Source organism: Lepidochelys olivacea, assembly GCF_965140295.1.
Source record: "Lepidochelys olivacea isolate rLepOli2 genome assembly, chromosome: 2".
Taxonomy (NCBI): Eukaryota; Metazoa; Chordata; order Testudines; family Cheloniidae; genus Lepidochelys; species Lepidochelys olivacea.
This window is the reverse complement of record NC_140412.1, coordinates 62,961,555-62,980,877: the sequence shown is the minus strand read 5'-3', so window position 1 is coordinate 62,980,877 and position 19,323 is coordinate 62,961,555. Positions and strand designations below refer to the sequence as shown.

Sequence of the window (19,323 nt, the reverse complement as noted above, 5' to 3'; positions counted from 1 at the left end):
GGCCAATGGGAGCTATGCGGGCAGTGCTTGCAGGCAGGAGCAGCGCGCGGAGGGAGACCCCCAGCCGCAGGGCACGCTGACTGCTTCGGGAAGCAGCGTGGGGCCTGGGCAGGCAGGGAGCCTGTTTTTGCGCCGCTGGAGATCGCGATCGACTGGGAGCTCCTTTAGGATTGACCAGTCGATCGCAATCAACTGGTTAGTGACCACTGATTTAAATCAACAACATTTTGAGTAGCAACTGGGGAAAATGAAAAAAGTGCCACTAACAAGAAGTTTGTGTGTGTGTGAGAGAGAGAGATGGGGTGGTGGTGTCTACAGTGGGTTTGTTACTTAGACAAAAGGAAATCAATCATTAACAATTAAGATAAATGCTATCAGTAGCATGTCCCACATACCTTAGTGGATGATACTGAAATCAACTCCTGTAAGAGTGGTGGTGTGGGATCTGGCAGGAAGATTTGTTAAGGCTTTACATTAGAAATGGTGGTTCTAGAATTCAAGACCTGTGCATGTTCTTCTCCAGACCAAGGGAGCGTACAAATGGACAGTGAGTTTAGGAAAATGTAACCATGTGGAGAATTTGAAGGGATAACAAGCCACTTTTAACCTAGAGGGAAACAAACACATAAGTCAGGATCATTTTTAAGTGAGCTCTAATTCTAACTGCAGGCAAAAGTTGCAGAAGTGAGGAAGTTTGACAATTTGCAGGACAAACATTTAAACCCCATATAAAATGGGTTAAAATAAGGTTTTATAATAGAAGTTAATTGCAAGCTTAACTACTTCACTAATAATAGACTCAGTTATGTAACTTAAACATACAAGAGCATAATTTTGAAAAGTTATTTTTTATTCATCAAAAGTTAAGAGCAACAAGCACATATTAAAATGAGTATGGTAAAGCCTTTACAAATGGCTTTACACTGAAGCTCTCTCCCAAAAATGGCTGTTGCAACGAACTGTAAACAGAATTAATAAACAGTCTTTTACAGAAATAACACAGGAAATACAAATGAACTAAAAGAAAGCACCAGTTTCTCTTAAATTCTGTAACAGTTGTGCTTACTGTACTTAAAACAGTGTAAAACAAATTACAAAAATGGAATGTTTGAAGTTTAAAATTAGTCCTTAAATTTTGTCATTAAAAACATTTCTCCGTTTCACATCAAAAACCCGTAAATGGGTAATGTTTCAGGAGAGGGAGGAATAAGTAAACAATGCACTTTTTTCAATCAAAAACGAATTTGGTCACTTAGCTGTGTGCATAGTTTAAGGCATCTGTAGCAATCTGTTACAGTTTCCCCCCAATGTGGCTGTTCATTACACTGTCACATTCTAAAAGAATAAATAAAAAATGTTGCAGTTGAAACCCTTCCCGCTCCCTCCCCCACATAACCCCGAACACTCTCGCACCCACACATACATACACACTGCAGCGAAAGGGGCATTTGTACCCTTGGTCAGAAGGACACAGTTCCCATCCCACTTTATTTCAGATTGGCAAATACCCTGAGTTGAATGTGGTGTTTATAGACATTCTGCCTTTGTCTTGCATATGCAAGTTCAAATGTACAATAGTGAAAACAACATGCAACGTTTTCAATGCAGAACTGCAACACGGTTAGGGACAATATTCCCGCCCCCTCACCCACCCACCCCCCACTCTGCAAATTCAGAAGCATTTTCAAAAATTGCATTCCCATACAGCACTGGAGAAAAGCTTGGCTGTGGTGAACGCTCAGTTCCCAGTGCACAAACAAAATAATGACAAATGGAGTCTTTTCTGGCATCCAAAGGAAAAAGAGCTTTAGTCTCAGATTTGACCTTTTTTTCTTTTTCTGTTTTTCTAAAAGAAAACCAAAGTTAGTGGTTCTTTCACAGCCATGCGTAAAGATAAGTCTAGAACCAATAGTTTCAGAGTACATTTGTAAACATCAAGTCTTGCCAGAGGCAGCAGAGGATGGGCACTTCACATTTCCATATTTTAAACAAGGACTGAGTGGAAGGTATGCTTTGAACATGTTTATGCAAGACTTGCTAAATCCCAAGAAAATGGAATAGTTCATATCAAGTCTTAGTTTTGAAGACCTTATTTCAAACTTTTTTAAAAAACCCACGTGGCACCATGATGAAACTTCTTGTATTGTTCCTTCAAGATTCAGTCACTGCTGTGCTTTGCATATTCAAGGTTCCAAACAAAAGCCAACTGAGGCATATGCATATTGCTCTATGTTCCAATCTTGTAATTAAAAATTGGGTTCAAGTGATCTGTAAAGGAAAACTTGGAAATAAATAATGCTGGCATCATTTACACTGAACCTTGAGCAGTTATAACAAGTTTCTCCTCAAACCCCATTGTGCAGATACAATTGCAGAGGCAATTTTGTCATACGGATTCTGGAGTCAGGACAATCGAGTTTCCTGAGGTAATACCTCTGAGTCCATTTCCTCAAATGCAGGATCAGTATCATCACCACTGCTTGACTGTTCTCTTTGCAGTCCCTTCCAACTAGCTTTATTCAGTCCCAGATGACCAAGCATCGTTTGTGATAACCTGGTATTTGAAAACCGGGCCCACTCTGTAAATAATGGCTCCACTAAGTAGGTCATAAAACCTTTAAAGAAGAAAGCTTTAGATTAAAAACAGGAAAGAATATGCATTTTTAAGGTAAAGGTTTTAAAGCATTTAGGAAGTGATATAAAAGATTAACAATGCATTAGCAACTCGTCTCCAACTTACATCTAAAAATGGTCATCTTTCAATATTTCTAACACTGTGGCACTTTATTAAAATATATATATAAGTATAATCTATAGAAATATTACAGGTTTGACAGTCAAAAGAAATAGCATTATATTGTATTAAGAAGGAACTGATGAATCTCATTTGTTCCCTTTTGGGGCAGTGGAGAAATAAAGGGAAAAAAACTATTGGAGAGGAGAAAGGAGGACACCAATCATCAGATTTGAATTAAACTACACAAACTAGACTAAAAAGCCTAAAAGTCTAACAGAAACAAGCTCATATATAATAAACCATCCCACAAACAAGCTGAATTGTGTTACAACGGAAATATACATTCAAATTCCCTCGGCATCACTAGACCAGTTAAGTGTATTGAAGTATGACCAGGCAAACTTGTGTCTCATTCAAGGCAAAGATGACTAATGGCCTGCACAAATTAAAGGGCTCCCAGTGTTATGCAGCAAATGAGACATCTTGAAATAGCTGACTGCCCTCTACACACACACACACACACACAAGTATTTTGTCTATGTCTAAGACTTTTAAAGGTATTCAGGTGCCTAACTCTCACTGATTTCAATGGCTGTGAGATGCCTGAATAGCTTTAAAAATCTGGCTATATATATGCAAACAAAAATTTAAAGATAAGGTTGCCAGAACTGTACTTTTGCCTTATTTAAAAAAAAAGTTTATTTTAAAAAAATCAAAATTATAGTCAGCTATTCAACAATCTACTGGTTATAATTGATGTAATTTAGTATAATTTGTGAGAACCAAAGTCACAATTTTTTTTTACATTTCCAATTTTATATGAGATAAAAAATTCAAATTATGTCTGGGGTTAAAATTTATTAATCTGCTTAATATAGTAGAACATATTTTTTCATTCAATCCCATTCAATCTATAGGAAAATATACTTAAAAAAAAAAGTCAATGTTTATTAATGGCAAAATCCTTTCACTTCTGTCCCTGGTATAAATCTAGCCCAGGTTGGCAGTGATCAAAAATCATCTACCAGCTATCCATTGGCCTACATGAAATTCCTATGCTTTAAGACTATCTTTAAACCAGTTCCCAGTGAATAGGTGTCCACATTCCAAAAGCCTAAGTCAACTGGCAGCTTCACTAGAAGCACCAAGGACTGAATGGGCAGGTGAATGAAATGTCCTCTAACTCTGGAGCTTGTCATTCCAGGTTAGGATTAAGGCACATTGGAGTAGTAATATGGGAAAGGCTACATTGCTACTGCCCATGCTATACCTGTTCTATGGATACAGGACTTCAGTCTCCAGGACTATCAATCAAGCACCTTTCACGATTACTAAATTCAAAGGAGAAATTTTAAAGCAAAGAAAAAATTGCTTGTGGTGAAGAAGCATTGCCAAATTAACACAAAAAAAAGACAAAGGGCAAATTCTAAGATTTACAGGCAAAGATAGCTTTCCTTCCTCTAAAAATTGTCATTAAAGGGAACCACTGAAAGATTTTAAACTGTTCAAATACATATATTTGTAGTTACCAATCTGGATGTTGGCAATGGTTTCTGACTGTCGATCACACAGCGGACTCACACCCAAGTGATATTTTTTTTCAACATCTCCTAAAGAGAGAACAATTACTTAGAAAAGTAATTTTTAACCGTAAGCATTCTGGAATTGTTAATTCATAATATACACAAGCAAATCTGTTTTAGACAACCATTCAAGGAAGGCAAGTCACCTTGAGAGAACAGTTTCTATGTATTACAGCTGTATCCTTACTTTTAAAATGCATTCTGCAAAAATATAACCCAATATAAGAGCAGATAAATATTAGGGCTGTTGATTAATCACAGTTAACTCATGCGATTAACTCAAAAAAATTAATCGTGATTAATCGCAGTTTTAAATGCACTGTTAAACAATTGAATACTAAATTTATTAAATATTTTGGATGTTTTTCTACATTTTCAAATAGATTGATTTCAGTTACAATACAGCATACAAAGTGTACAGTGCTCACTTTATTTTATTTTTATTACATATATTTGCACTGTAAAAATGATTAACAAAAGAAATAGTATTTTTCAACTCACTTCATACAAGTACCATAAATGCAATCTCTTTATCGTGAAAGCACAGCTTACAAATGTAGATTTTTTCTGTTACATTACTGCACTCAAAAACAAAACAATGCAAAACTTTAGAGCATACAATCCACTCAGTCCTACTTCTTATTCAGCCAATCACCAAGACAAACAAATTTGTTTACATTTATGGGAGATAATGCTGCCTGCTTCTTGTTTACAGTGTCACCTGAAAGTGAGAACAGACGTTTGCATGGCACTTTTGTAGCTGGCATTCCAAGGTATTTATGTGCCAGATATGCTAAACATTCGTATGCCCCTTCATGCTTTAGCCACCATTCCAGAGGACATGTTTCCATGCTGATGACACTTGTTAAAAAAATAATGTGTTAATTAAATTTGTGACTGAACTCCTTGGCGGAGAATTGTATGTCTACTGCTCTATGTTTTACCTGCATTCTGCCATATATTTCATGTTATAGCTGTCTCGGATGATGACCCAGAACATGTTGTTCATTTTAAGAACACTTTCACTGCAGATTTGACAAAACATAAAGAAGGAGTCAATGTGAGATTTCTAAAGATAGCTACAGCACTTGACCAAGGTTTAAGAATCTGAAGTGCCTTCCAAAATCTGAGAGGGACAAGGTGTGGAACATGCTTTCAGAAGTCTTAAAAAAGCAACACTCCGATGCGGAAACTACAGAACCCGAACCACCAAAGAATAAAATCAACCTTCTGATGGTGGCGTCTGACTCAGATGAAAATGAACATGTGTCACTCCGCTCTGCTTTGGATTGTTATTGAACAGAACCAGTCATCAGCATGAATGCATGTCCTCTGGAATGGTGGTTAAAGCATGAAGGGACATACAAATCTTTAGCACATCTGGCATGTAAATATCTTGCAACGCCAGCTTCAACAATGCCATGAGAACACCTGTTCGCACTTTCAGGTGACATTGTAAACAAGGAGCGGGCAGCATTATCTCCTGCAAATATAAACGAACTTGTTTCTCTGAGCCATTGGCTGAACAAGAAGTAGGACTGAGTGGACTTCTAGACTCTGAAGTTTTACATTGTTTTATTTTTGAATGAAGTTATTTTTTGTACATAATTCTATATTTGTAAGTTAAACTTTCATGATAAAGAGATTGCACAATGGTACTTGTATTAAGTGAATTAAAATACTATTTCTTTTATTTTTACAGGGCAAATATTTATATTTAAAAATAAATATAAAGTGAGCCTATACTCTGTATATATTACATATATTCTGTGTTGTATCTGAAATCAATATATTTGAAAATGCGGAAAACATCAAAAAATATTTATATAAATGGTATTTCATTATTGTTTAACAGCATGATTAATCATGCGATAAATCGTGATTAATTTTTTTAATTGCTTGACAGCCCTATAAGACAATCCTTCATTCGAAGTATCTTTTCTAGTGAGGAATACATTTCAGCTAGAATCTGAAACTTTTGGGTGTATTGAGTTAAAGCAGATTCTTCATCAGCTGTTAGTAGCAGAAGAAGCCTGTTTCAAGAATGTAGCCACACAAAAAAAAAAGTATTTTAACCCTCTTTTAGTCCTAAACTTATATAGCCCTTCATCTCACAAAGTCACTATGACTCTCAAATATTCATCTTATGACACATTTACACATTCATTGGTATGAGATTAGAATATTTCTATTCTTTTACTTGCCTTGATGGAAGAATTCCTCTGTTACTTTTTCACTCCACTGCTTGCTCAGTTCCCAGGTCCGGCATGGATTACAAATATCAGCACACTTCAAAGCCATCTAGTGAATTACATATACTGTGTTACACAACTTTTACTTTTTTTCTACATGCAAAAACATGAATACAAAAAGCAGCATAATTTCTAAAGTAACTACTGTATTCCATAACGTCTCATGCATTTTTATAATCAGCATAACAAACCCAACCACTTGCATTTCACTCTAAAATTATATACCATAGTTAAGGCTGCAATTTAGTCACAGAAGTCGCCGGAGTCACAGAATCCATGAATTCCAGCGACCTCTGTGACTTCAGCCTGCGGTGGTCTGGAGCTGCAGGGTCCCCCGCTGCCTGCTGGGGCAGGAAGCTGTGGGGTACCCCCGCTGCCCCTGGCGGCAGGGAGCTGCAGGGAATTCCCCCACCGCCCCCACAGGGAGCTGTGGGGGTTTCCCCGCCGGCAGGGAGCTGCAGGGGCAGTGGCGGGATACCCCCCGAGCACCCTGCCGCTGCCGGGGAAACCCCTGAGCTCTCTGCCACTGGGGGTGGTGGGGCACCCACCCCCAACTCGTGGTGGGAGGTGGCGGGGAACCCCCAGCTCCCAGTAGGTGGCGGCGGGAGAACCTCCAGCTCCCTCACGCCAAGGGTGGCACTGTAGGGGAACCCCAAGCTCCCAGTGGGCAGCAGTGGGGGAACCCCCGAGCTCCTGGGGGTGGCAGACAGCTCCGGGCTGCTAAGAAGGAGCCCAAGCTCCTGGCCCCCGTGGGTGGCAGGGAATCCCAGCTGCTACAGGCAGCTCCTAGTCCCTGCAGCTTCCCCACTTGAAGTAGTGTGGGGATCCGCAGATCCACTTTTTGTCAAAGATATTTTTAGTAAAAGTTAGGGACAGGTTACGGCTTCTGTGACTTTTTCTGTTTTGCCCGTGACCTGTCCGTGACTTTTGCTAATAAGATCAGTGACAAAATCTTAGACTTAGCTAACAGAATGCTACTTTGAGAATTATAAGAGGTCATGAACAGAGCTAAGTAAAACTGAAGGCAAACAGACTTCTATCCTGGACAAAGTGAATGAGAGTTAAATACAGAGTACCTCTCAAAGGCACTGTATACAGAGCATTCAATACAAAGACATTTATATACGAAATAAAATGACAAAACGGTATTTATTTTAATTAACTCTAACCAAAAATTAAGTTAGCTGTTAGGAAAACACTATTTCAAAGCCAGTTAACATCCCTGCTCCCCATTTTATAACTGCAATAAGTTAAAGAATTAACTAATAGCATAGTTTCAATGCCAGAGATCCTAGTAGGATTGAGTTAGTATAGTTCAGTTTACTTCCTTGCATTACTTATTTTTGAAAAACAAAATATAAATCCCCACTTAACAGAAAATGTATTGTTTATGGCTTGGTTGGGACAGTTCAAACCCTGGGTTCGTACTTTTGTAGACAGGATGACCAATCTGAAATTACAGGATTTCTGCATTCTTTAAGAGGGTCCTCCCTCCAGTTTAATGTCCCTCTTTCTCAAAGGAAGTGTTTTAGCCTTCTGTACACCTCCCTGTTGAGAAGTATCTGACAGCACAAACCAAGGGTTCGTAACAGCACAGCAATACCCCACAATATACTTTAGAGTATTGCCTAAGGGACCCAAAGCTAACTATAAAACAGTCTTAACCAGTCTCTTAGGAATTTTCTTTAGAGGGAGGAGCAAAAAACTTGAACCTCATTGAAAGATTTGTTAACCCAGTTTCTGCCTGCTGGGATCAGTGAGACTGAAAACCTTTACCTCCATTTCTAATTCCCCCTCCTCCGTTTCTGATTCATCTGCGCCTCCCTCTGCTCATTGAGCAAGCTCCTCTCTAACATGTGCAGGCAGAAAGGGCTGGTTTTGCCCTCTACAGAGTGAGGATCTTGGGGAGCCTCAGCAGGACTTGCTGGTACTCCATTTCATTGTGTAAGCAGGCCTTGCACACACTAAGCATAAATTATGTCAACTGACTGCTAACAAAGAAGTGGTATTTTTTCCTAAAGTTTTGTCTTTAACATTCTCAGTGGTTCATGGACCCTCTGTAAGCCTGTAGTAAAAACTCATCAAAATGGCAACCAGAAAGCAGTCGCAGAGGTCGCCTTCCTGCTGCCTTCTTGTTTAGAGGCAGAAATTCTGAATTTTGACCGGTTGTCATCCAGACTGTATGGCAGTGAAGGAGGAACCACCTATGGTGTGTTACTGCCTACCGAGGTTTTTTAAATTATCCGTGAAAATAAGCTGCTTCAAACAGGTCGAAAGAGTGAGGTCAGTAACTTTCTGTTCTAGCACAGCAACATTTTCTACTTTGAAAGTTAACATCTCAGTCGGTGCCCTTCTTGGCAGTCTCTCTGCAGAGAGAAAGAATTGAAGATGATGCATCAAGACAGAAATACCCTCTTGACCCTGAAGATGGTCCCTCCAGAAGAAGGTGATATGCACTGGCAGAACAGCATAAGGAAAATACTGGTCACTTGTGCTGCACCTCTTCTGTAAACAAATATAAGAGCTTAATTTCCAGTGCTGTCAACCTGACATTTTACAAGATCTAAACAACTAAAGAATAAAAACATCCCCTCTTCACTGGTCACCCATGGCAGCTGAAGACCATTTTCCTGGGAGGAAAAAAAAGTATGATATTTGAAGCAATTTACTTCTGAATAGTATGGAAGTTTCAAAACAGTCACCTGTAAAATGAAGTGGCGATGGCTTGCCTCCTCTAAACATAGGTCTCCTCTGTCCAAATGGGTTCTAAACAGGGACAGGTATTCATTTTGCCGACTTATGTCTGTAGCAAGAATGAGAGCACCTATCTGGCTTTCCATCAGCTGCCTGAAATTAGTGATATAAAACACCCAAAGGCACGAAAATATGAGGAAAAAAATTAAAGCATCATATTTACACGTTTAAGTTGAATGCAGCAACTGTATATGAATGTATAAATAAACTGTAAGCCATGATGGCTGTAAGTGCAGCACTTTCAAATGTTTATATAAAATTTTTAAAAACTACAATATTTATAAAAATACTCAGACATTTCACAGGTAGCTCTCAGGAAGAGAGAAACTTACTGCATATATTTTTAAGCTAAATTCTAGCTATTGTTAAAGAAGATGAAAAGAGCTGCAATTTAAAAATACAGATCATGAGTTACTGTTTAGGTCACAAAATACAATTATCTCTTACTAGTCAGTCAATATTTTCTTTCAATCTAATCAAATGTTTGTATAATGAATACACTTCCATCACACAGTTTTCACAATAAATACTAGTTTCCAAGTTGTATACTGAATAATTAACTGTTCCTGCGAGGCTCATACCACCCATTAAATCTTCAAATTGATCTGAATATTCAGCTAGGATTATGAATTGCTATGTAATATTTTAACAGAACACTTGTTTACAAAGTTGTCTGATGCCATGGATAATACATTGTGTGTAACTTCATATAGTGTACACTCTCTGTATAAAAAATACAGACCTGTTTTCTAATGACATATGTGCAAATAAACCAGACTCTCTCAACAACCCTACTGCTGATCTCCAGTGGTGGTTTTCTAATACTGAGATATTCTGCAAAACAGAAAACAAAATTACTGGTGTCACTTTAAAAGATTTTATTAGTTTTACACTACAGTCTATATGCCCCTTAAAAAGGTTCATGATTTTCAAACTTTTTAATACTTCTATTACATTAATAGCTTGTATTTATTGTTTTCACTCAATGGGACAAAAATCCCAGGTTCAAGTCTACTATTAAGTGAGTACATTAGCAATTTCACTGTTAATATAATTCTATACTGAAAAGATACTCAAACCTGGTTCTGATAAGTATGATATTTTCACTTACCTTATATAAAGTTGCTAAGTAATGGTTTGTTTTAATAAGGAAAGGCTGATTAACACCTGGATGATCCAAATCATGTGTGGCAGCTGCAATTAAACTGAGCAGAACATCCCATGGAGTGAGAGATTTGGAAAGCTGTAATAAATGTAACAGTATTATTCATGGGAACATTCACAGGTGAAAAAATTCTGATTGGCTTTTCATAGCTAGCATTCAGTCCCTGGAAAAAGGTCCCAAAAATGACCATTCAATTTCATCTTTCACATAGTGCTTTGAAGGAAGAGCACCATAACAGAAAGGTGAATGCAGAGAAGGAGGTGAGGGTACTAGTAGAACTTTTAAAAAAAAGTTTAATAGCAACCATTGTACAAGGCAATCCAGGAGTAATTACCCTACAGGAGTTAAAGGCTCAAATCAATTTCATCTGACCTCGTCGATAATATCTAGATAGACACAATAACTATTTAAATATTTATGATAGCTAGAGCTGTCACTCAAATTGTTAGCTACTCCATTATCAACCAGAGAGTATTTCAAAATCCCTGTTTAAATTAAAAATCCTTGAAAGAGGTTATTTCTTCAAGTTAGTTGTCCAACTCATCTTCCGAGCCGATCTTAATATGTACACGGTCAGCAAAAGGTCCTGCTATTTCTCCTCTAGTTTTAATGCAGATAATATCATTTCAACATAAGATGTTTTTTATTTAAGCAAGTTAAGGCTCTATATGCCTCAGATATTGTCAGAACTGTTCATTGGGTAGTCTCCATCTTCTGTCACAATCCCATTTCCTACCCCTATTGGGAAAAAAAGGGGAGAAGGGTAGGGAAATAGAGAACGGCACCCAGTAAGCTCTCAAATTTCAGAGTCCCACAACAAAGAGCTTTTCACAGGGAAAACAAAAAAGAAGGAACAGGGTAGAAAAGAGATGACAAAGTGCATATATGGGCAGACCAATGATAAGCTACCAATGTACCCTGGTATAAAGCTGTTTGAATTCAAATCATCATTAGTGGTAATGCATCACTTGATAACCATGCATTAATAATACTTATTTACCATTATACCAACAACAAAAACCTGAGCCAAGCCACCTGACTGCTGGAAGACCAACAAAAAATTCAGATGCTAGTTTATTGACCAGCCCAGGAATCTGTGATACCATCAGTGACTGTTAACTGGGGTTGGCAGTTTGGGTAAGGAAAGATTTCTGTGGCCATGGCAATTAATTTTTTTTTTACGCTGCCCGGGGTGTCCCTGGAAATTTCTGGGATAGCTGATTTTTTTTTCCATTTTGCTAAATGACAGAGATATATTTCTGAACCAAATAGAATTTTCTCTTTTTACCACTAACAAATAGTTCAGGGGAATAAGTGTTTGGAGTGATAAACAGCATTTGGAGGAGTGAAAAGTCATAATGTGGACATTATCAAAGCTTTTCTTTTGCTCAGTGCTTATGACGCTTGTCCAGTGTTTCATGATGAGGTATTTTAGAACACTGACCTGCTGGAAAAATCCTCCACTTCAAGAAATATGCATGTCATTGTTGAATCAGAAGTTGGGAGTAATGACTCAAGAACACCCTCTTCCCTGCCCTCCCCACCATCCCACAAAAGTGCAGTGTTGTATGAATATTTCACAACCCTAGAAAGTGTCACCACAAAAGGATTTCACTTTTTCATTTTGAAAATATGGTCACCTACAGAAGGGGATAACACCTGAATCCTTTGTAAAACAAAATTTGTTACCTCCAGAAAGCACCTAGCTGTGAATGGCTAAATATATAACTGCATGATCTTATTTTCATGACCCTCATCTTCCTCCCTCCTTTTGGTTGTCAAGTCATGTGTTGCATCTTGTCTCATATGAGAGGCCTCAATCTTGTATGGAGTCCCACCAACCTTAATGCAATGCTATAGATAGCATGCAGGCAAATGATTGCCACCTTGAAGCTTCAGACAGTTTAGCTAATCAGGGTAGGTACTGTTTCCTACTATGTGATCATATAGCACCCTAGTACAACAGGGCCCCACTCTTAATTGAGATCTCTAGGCATGACAAAAATATAAATAAAATACTTACCTACCTCCCAGAACATTACAAACTTTATTTAATTAATATTTGTAAGTTCTTTGAGATCTTAGACCAGACACTATGCAAGAGTAGTGCAGACCACTATTACTCTACAAGAATAAACCAAACCGATAAAAAAAAATCAGTGTTGAACTAGATAGCTGGTTTCCAACTGGCTACAGTACATCATGGGACTTCTCTAATCTAATCAGAAAGTAGCATTTTTCCCTGAAGTTTCCTCTCTAGTGTGTAGCCTATACCAGAGTACCAGCAATTAAAGTTACCTCTGACAATTGTTAGCTTTGCTCAGCTCCTTATGTAGAACTCTCTCTGCTAGGTATCTTCCTTTCACAATGGCCCTTTCCGAAAGAAGAAAGGACAGACAACTCTTGTACACTGCTACAACCTGCATCTGGCAGAGGAGCTTTGTTCATTAGTATCCAAGGTGAACTAAGCATAAGTGATATATCAGCTTTTGAAAAACTGAGTTATTTGGGTCTCTACTGCCAGCTTCTGACTCAATGACGTGCATAATTCTTGGAGCAGAGGTTTTTTTCCCAGTAGCTTAAAATCTTTATGGTTTTAAGGAACATTAAGAAAATACAAACATTATATTTGTACCTTTACACGTTATGTAAAACAAATTTGTATATCCTACCTTAGGTTCTTTTAAATAACAGTGCATGGCCTGAGTCACATCAGCAGCATGAACTGCATTATGATAAGGGTTTTGACTATGATAATCTTCTTGAACCATAACTATATAAAGAAAACAAACATCTGGGTTTAATTAAAATGGCAATTTAAAAAAGAAAACAATATAAATATCACAAATTGACATTTTTGATAAGACATATATAAAGTTCACATATCAAATTTGTTTAAGTAGAACCATCTCCAGTACTCTCACACAAAGGTTTTATGTGGTCACGCAATATTTTTTAAGCTAACACAAGTTTTAGTATAAAGTCATCCTGGAGATCAAGTTATTCAACTTTGATCACAATGTTATGATCTGGAATATTATGATCTTACTGAGCAACCACCTCCTTAGCAGGAGTCTCTCTCTCTGCTAAGCCAGTCTGCTTGAACGTTGAGGCAACCTGGAACACACATATGGAAGTTGATTCTATTAATCAGAACAGCAGGGCTGACACCTCTGCTAATCTTTTATGTCCCTCATAGATAATTTAGGCAATCCACGCATCACACTGGTGGGCCTTGATCAGAAAATGGTACCCTACAGCAACCCATCAGGGACAGAAGAGCTAGCTGTTCTGCTTTTAGTTTCAGTACATGTGAAGAAGTCTTTCCTTCCTGACCACTGTCCAGCCACTAGCCCCATATGAACCAGACTGTTGTCTTCGCTTGCCTTTCCAAGTCCTTCTTGCTTTCCTTAAGCACTGCAATTACAATATGTGGAAAGTCACTTGAGTGGAATCAGTACAAGGGAACTAGTTTATAGCAAACAAACAAACAAAAAAAATGGTTAGTAATCTATTCTATAATTTCACTTCAACTGTGCACTGGTTGCGCACGCACCTGTTGGAGATTTTCCCCTTAACGGTAACCCACTGGGGCAGCACAAGCCCTCTGTTACCTCGTGCCATCACATGAAGGTATAAAGAGCCACCTCCTCAGTCCCTCTCGCCAGACAGAGTCTGATAGAAATAGAAAGGAGAGTGGGTTGTGGAATGGACATATGTAACACATCTCAAGGAACAACCATTACAGAATAGGCTAGTAACCGTTTTCTCTTCAAGTGATTACAACATGTCCCTTCCATTTCATTCAGAAGCTGTTTGATCTGGCAGTGAGATCAGAGTCTACCAGGATAAGGATTGCAGGACCACATGCCCAAAAGTGGCATAATCTGTAGAACACTGAAAGATGACATGATGTGAAGCAAAGGTGTGTACTGAAGACCAAATCAGTACTTTGCAAATGTCCAGAATAATCACCTGGGCCCCAAAGGCTGCATGAGATCTTGTTGCATGTGTGAACACCCTACTCTGTGGAGTTATACTAGCCAAGTCAGAACACAAACAAATGCAAGTGGAAAGCCACAACAAAATCCTCTGAAAATAGACTGGAAAGCTCTTCAATCTGTCCACAATTGCCACAGCTATGACAACGACCTAAATTGTTTAGTTTTGGCCAGGTAAAAAGCTTAATGCTCTTCTGAAGTACAGTGTGTGGAGTGTCTCCTCATCACTATGATTACGAGGTTTAGGGAAGGAAGTTGGTAAATATATAGCCTGATTAATATGAAAGTGAGACACCACATTGGTGACTCACTTCAGATGAGGACACAGATAAACTTGTCCTTGTAGAAGACCGTATATGGAGGTTCAGAAACCAGAGCTCTCCTGGATGAGGAGATTGAGACCAAAAATGCCACCTTCATGGAGAGATGAAGTAATGAACAAGTTGCCAATGATTCAAACGAGGATCCATTAGGGTGGTTGTCAACTGGTGGGTAGAACTCCAAGACATCTGCCAAATGGACTTTGACAGAACTAATGGCAAGACCTTGTTGCTTCAGGTAAAACAGATGTCCAACACATGATGGATCAGAGCCTGGACCAAGGAAATGCCTTTCTGCTGTAACCAGATGGAGAATCTCTTCCACTTTGCTAGTAACTATACCTCATAGAAGGTTTTCCATTACTTAAAAGCACATCGTGGACCTCCTTTAAACAAATTTCTTCGAGTTCACCATGGAGCTTCAAGGTTCTCAGGCCCTGCAGATTGGGGTGGAGGAGGCAATCATGTTCTTGGAGATCAGTCAGTATTAGATGAGCTCTGTGTGAAAGAGTTAGAGTGGAAAACCAATGTTGCCACAGACACGGCAGAGCTGTCAGCTTAAGTCGAGTGGACCTGGAGGAAATGCATACAGGAGTCTGTCTGACTAAGGCAGAGAGAAACATCCATCAGAGACCTAGGGCGGTGACCTGCTTGAAAACAAAACTGGTGACACTTCCTATTGATTTTTGTAGCAAACTGGTCTATCAGTGGTATATCCCACCACTGGAAAATGAACCTGGCCATATCTGGACAAAGAGACCACTCAAGACGACTGTTGAACAATCTACTTAAGCGGTTTCTCAGCGCATTCTGAACACACAGGAGGTGAGAGGCTTTGAAGTGGATTGAGTTGTTGATGCAGAAATCCCACTGCCTTTCCCTGGTACCTGCCAGGATCATTCAGTGTCCTATCATCAAGTCCTGTTGCCTGAATGCAGTTGTAACTGGTACCATGACTGGTGAACGTTCTCAGGGCTTATGTAATGTCAAAAGATTGGAAGCAAATACAGGTTATGACTGTTTTGCACAAATTAACACTTCACACAGGAGACAAAAATGTTTATTTCTGTTACTCTTATCTAGCAAGACAACATAATGCTCCCATTTAGATGGCCACCCATACCCCATCTCCATGGATGAGAGGGCAGTTCAGAATGTCTCCATCCAGAATTTCTGCTGCTTCATAAACTGGTTCAGCCACTTGAAGTCTCAAATCCTCCCCCACTCACCTCAACTTACTGATTATTGCAACGATCCTAGGGTAACACACTTGTTATTTGAAAAAAAAGGGTCATGGTTCCATTTCCGGAGAAACAGTGGTCTGACAACACATTTGATATGTGTCTTCTCTGACTGATGAAGCTAGAGTCTGGAGATGAATTTGCAAACAGGAGAATGGGGGAGACAGAAGATCTCAAAGTAGTTTCTAGGTACCACAGAGAGCACCCATATGCCTGAAATGCTGAGAGCCCAGTGGGACTGAAAAAATGGACACTGGAGGTAAAACCTTGGAGTGACCTCAAGTAATCAGAAATGATCTTGGGAGAGGACTGAAACAATCTGAACGGTCTTTTGGTTTCTAAAAAAATTGCAACCTTCTGGAAATTGGCCTAGGGAACAGCCAGAAGAGGAAGGCCTCTTCCTGGAAGCTGCATCCAAGACTGGATTTGGTTCATCTTGTCAGCAGCTATAATTAGAATATTTTCTCACTATCCAGATATGCTAGGATAGAATTAAGGAAGACTCTAAAAAGTGGGAATATCCTTGGAAGGGAGGGGAGCCATTCCATGCTAGAAAAGCTTGTCTTTCTCCCCAATAACAGCCTAACTCAGACAGCCCTCCTGACAACTATGGAGCTGTTGAATATGTTGGCAGATGACCCAAGAGAATCTTGGACTATGTGGCTGAGGTTACTGATTACCTGAAGACATTTAGATAGGTTATTCCAAACTGATTTTAAAAATGAAATAAAGTCCCCTCCCTAGCTGAACCTCAGATAACCAGGGGATGACCAAGGAGACAAGACAAACAGTTCGTCACAGTGACGAACTGGACAGCCTAAAATCAGACGTTCACCTAGATACTCTCTTCACTTTCCAGTCTACAGGTTTTTGAGGACAGCTGATGTGTTTGTTTCGACCACAGACCCTGAATCCACTTAAGGAGAAATCAGTCATTTATTAGGAGGAACTGCTAGGGAACTTGTACAGCAGAGATTTAATTTGAACAGACTGATGAATAGACTGGACTCCTTCCTGTCCTTTCTGTCTGGGGGAGGGAAAAAATCCTCTGAGTCCCATTTATCCTTGCTTTTTCAAACTTCATAACCACAAAAACATGCTTTGTATCAAACAGATCGAGCCTCCTGAGAAAACCTCCCAAAGGGAACAGAGAGCTGCTTCTCCTGGCTCAATCAAGAATTAGTCTTTCCTTCAGACTGAGTTGGAGGATATAGGGGAAAACAGGCAATGTGAGGGATGAGTCTTTGGTCTTGGTGCAACAAGTCGTGGTAAAGGCATCCCAGGACATCACTGACAAGTGAGATGTTGCACCACACGGTGACTCTTGTGCAAAAACAAGAAGGAACCATCTCATTCCAGGGTCTGTGTCAAGGACATTAGGATACAGAAATACAAGTCCATAAACAATTAAACAGAGCTGCTCTCCCATTGTCAAATAAAAGTAACATTAATTTACACCTTTCTCCAAGGATACACAATACAGCATCACCTCATGAAGGTCCCAAACATCCCTGTACAACTTTAAGAAAGTAGCATTAATTCCTACATCAGTGGAGCAAGATGGGATCCTTTTCTATACTACTAAAAAGACCTGAGCAGAAATGGGTTCAGCAACTGGTACTTCTGAACTGGCGATGACTACAGGTTAGATAAAGACAAACTATGTTTCTTTTCAGAAACCAAGGTCAAAACCAATATTATATTTCAATAATATTCTCACTATCTCCTCTTCCCTCATTTGTGATGTGAAATTCAGCCTTCATAATCCGTTGCATACAACTGTGACACATCATGAAATTCACACATTCTTGGGCAAAATCATTTTTTTCTGCCAAACTTAATGTAACTGATTTTTGCAGAAATTTTTTTCCTTCACCTCCCTAATTCTATTATTAAAATTAAGCTATTTCCAAAATTTGTAAGTGCACACAGTATGACAATACTACCATTATAGGAACCAGCTTCAAATCAGCACTGTTCAAACTTTCTTGCTAAACTCTAAGCAGTACTTCAAAAGGTATCTTTTAAAATGGAGTTAAGGAGTAATGTTCACTTTAACAAAAGACTATAATATATTTACCTAAAAATCTACGAAGTTTCATCGTATCTAAGTGGAAGTGTTCTATCAGTCCATGAAGATTAAACAGGTGGAAGGTTAAGCTGACTAGACTGTTTCCTAAAAATAAAATACAAATATTAATTCATTTAAAAAAAGATGAAACTAGCGCTTCCATCACCAGGGAAAAATTATTTAAAAGTTTTTGTATTCAAAAGTTATGCAAACAGATTGAAAAGTATAAGAATTCTGTAAGCATTAATTGGTCTAGTCCATTAACAATTTCCCCTAGTGATTCTCAATATATCCACTATCAGCAATAAACTGTGCAATGAGGAGTCTCACTCAATATTAAAAAAAAATTAAAAAGTCCATTTTCAGTAGCACTGTACCTTTAAAAACAATTAACCGGCAATCCACCTAAGTAGGTTTATTGCTTAGAAAAGGAACACAGAGGTAATTAAGGCAAAAAAATAATCAATGTTGAAAACTGCCCCAAGTTGAACACCTTACATTTAGTTATTCCAACATGTGTTTTCTTGCAAAAGTAATCCGCGCTGAAACCAGAAATCAAAGAATATACAAATGTGCCATTTGCTATGAAATTTGTAGTACTACAAAGCAACTGCTATGATCATTTGTTTACTAGGAGCTGAAATATTCCATATCATATATTTGATTTCTTTTTTTTTTTTTTAAATTTCAGAGTCAGTAAGGCAGGCTTGCAAATTAAACACATATAACACTGACAACAAGATCAGTTTTTGGCATATTTACTTTGACACCTTAGAGACTAACCAATTTATTTGAGCATAAGCTTTTGTGAGCTACAGCTCACTTCAGCAGCTCACGAAAGCTAATGCTCAAATAAATTGGTTAGTCTCTAAGGTGCCACAAGTCCTCCTTTTCTTTTTGCAAATACAGACTAACACGGCTGTTACTCTGAAACCTGTCATTACTTTGACAGTGTCACTTTAACAACCAGTTACACAGCCACTCAGTGTGCTAGGTGCTCTACTCAGAAGCACAAAGTTCCCCACCCCGTATAACTTATTGTCATGCTTCACCACATGTGTGCATGTCATTTTGGTACCACTTCCCCAAAAAGCTCTTATTCCCAACACTAGGACAAGATGTTCTTTTGAAGTCTATTCCTTTAAGAGGCATTTATCTAGAAGTACTCTGCTGTATTCAGTTTGTATGGGAAAAATCAC

The 19,323-nt window shown here is 38.7% G+C and overlaps 1 protein-coding gene across 2 annotated transcripts in view; it reads right to left on the bottom strand.

The window, feature by feature from the left end:
• Positions 1-832: 832 nt before the first annotated feature.
• PDE7A (phosphodiesterase 7A) overlaps positions 833-19,323 on the bottom strand; it is a 140,358-nt gene continuing 121,867 nt past the window's right edge. For both annotated transcript variants that reach the window (XM_084619612.1, XM_084619613.1), the window contains 8 exons: positions 18,134-18,229; positions 13,164-13,264; positions 10,438-10,569; positions 10,069-10,160; positions 9,275-9,419; positions 6,525-6,621; positions 4,267-4,347; positions 833-2,615 (listed from right to left, as the gene is read on the bottom strand). In XM_084619612.1, the coding sequence (XP_084475738.1) occupies positions 2,404-2,615; positions 4,267-4,347; positions 6,525-6,621; positions 9,275-9,419; positions 10,069-10,160; positions 10,438-10,569; positions 13,164-13,264; positions 18,134-18,229 (956 nt within the window). In that variant the 3' untranslated portion in view covers positions 833-2,403. The remainder of the gene's footprint in view (positions 2,616-4,266; positions 4,348-6,524; positions 6,622-9,274; positions 9,420-10,068; positions 10,161-10,437; positions 10,570-13,163; positions 13,265-18,133; positions 18,230-19,323) is intronic.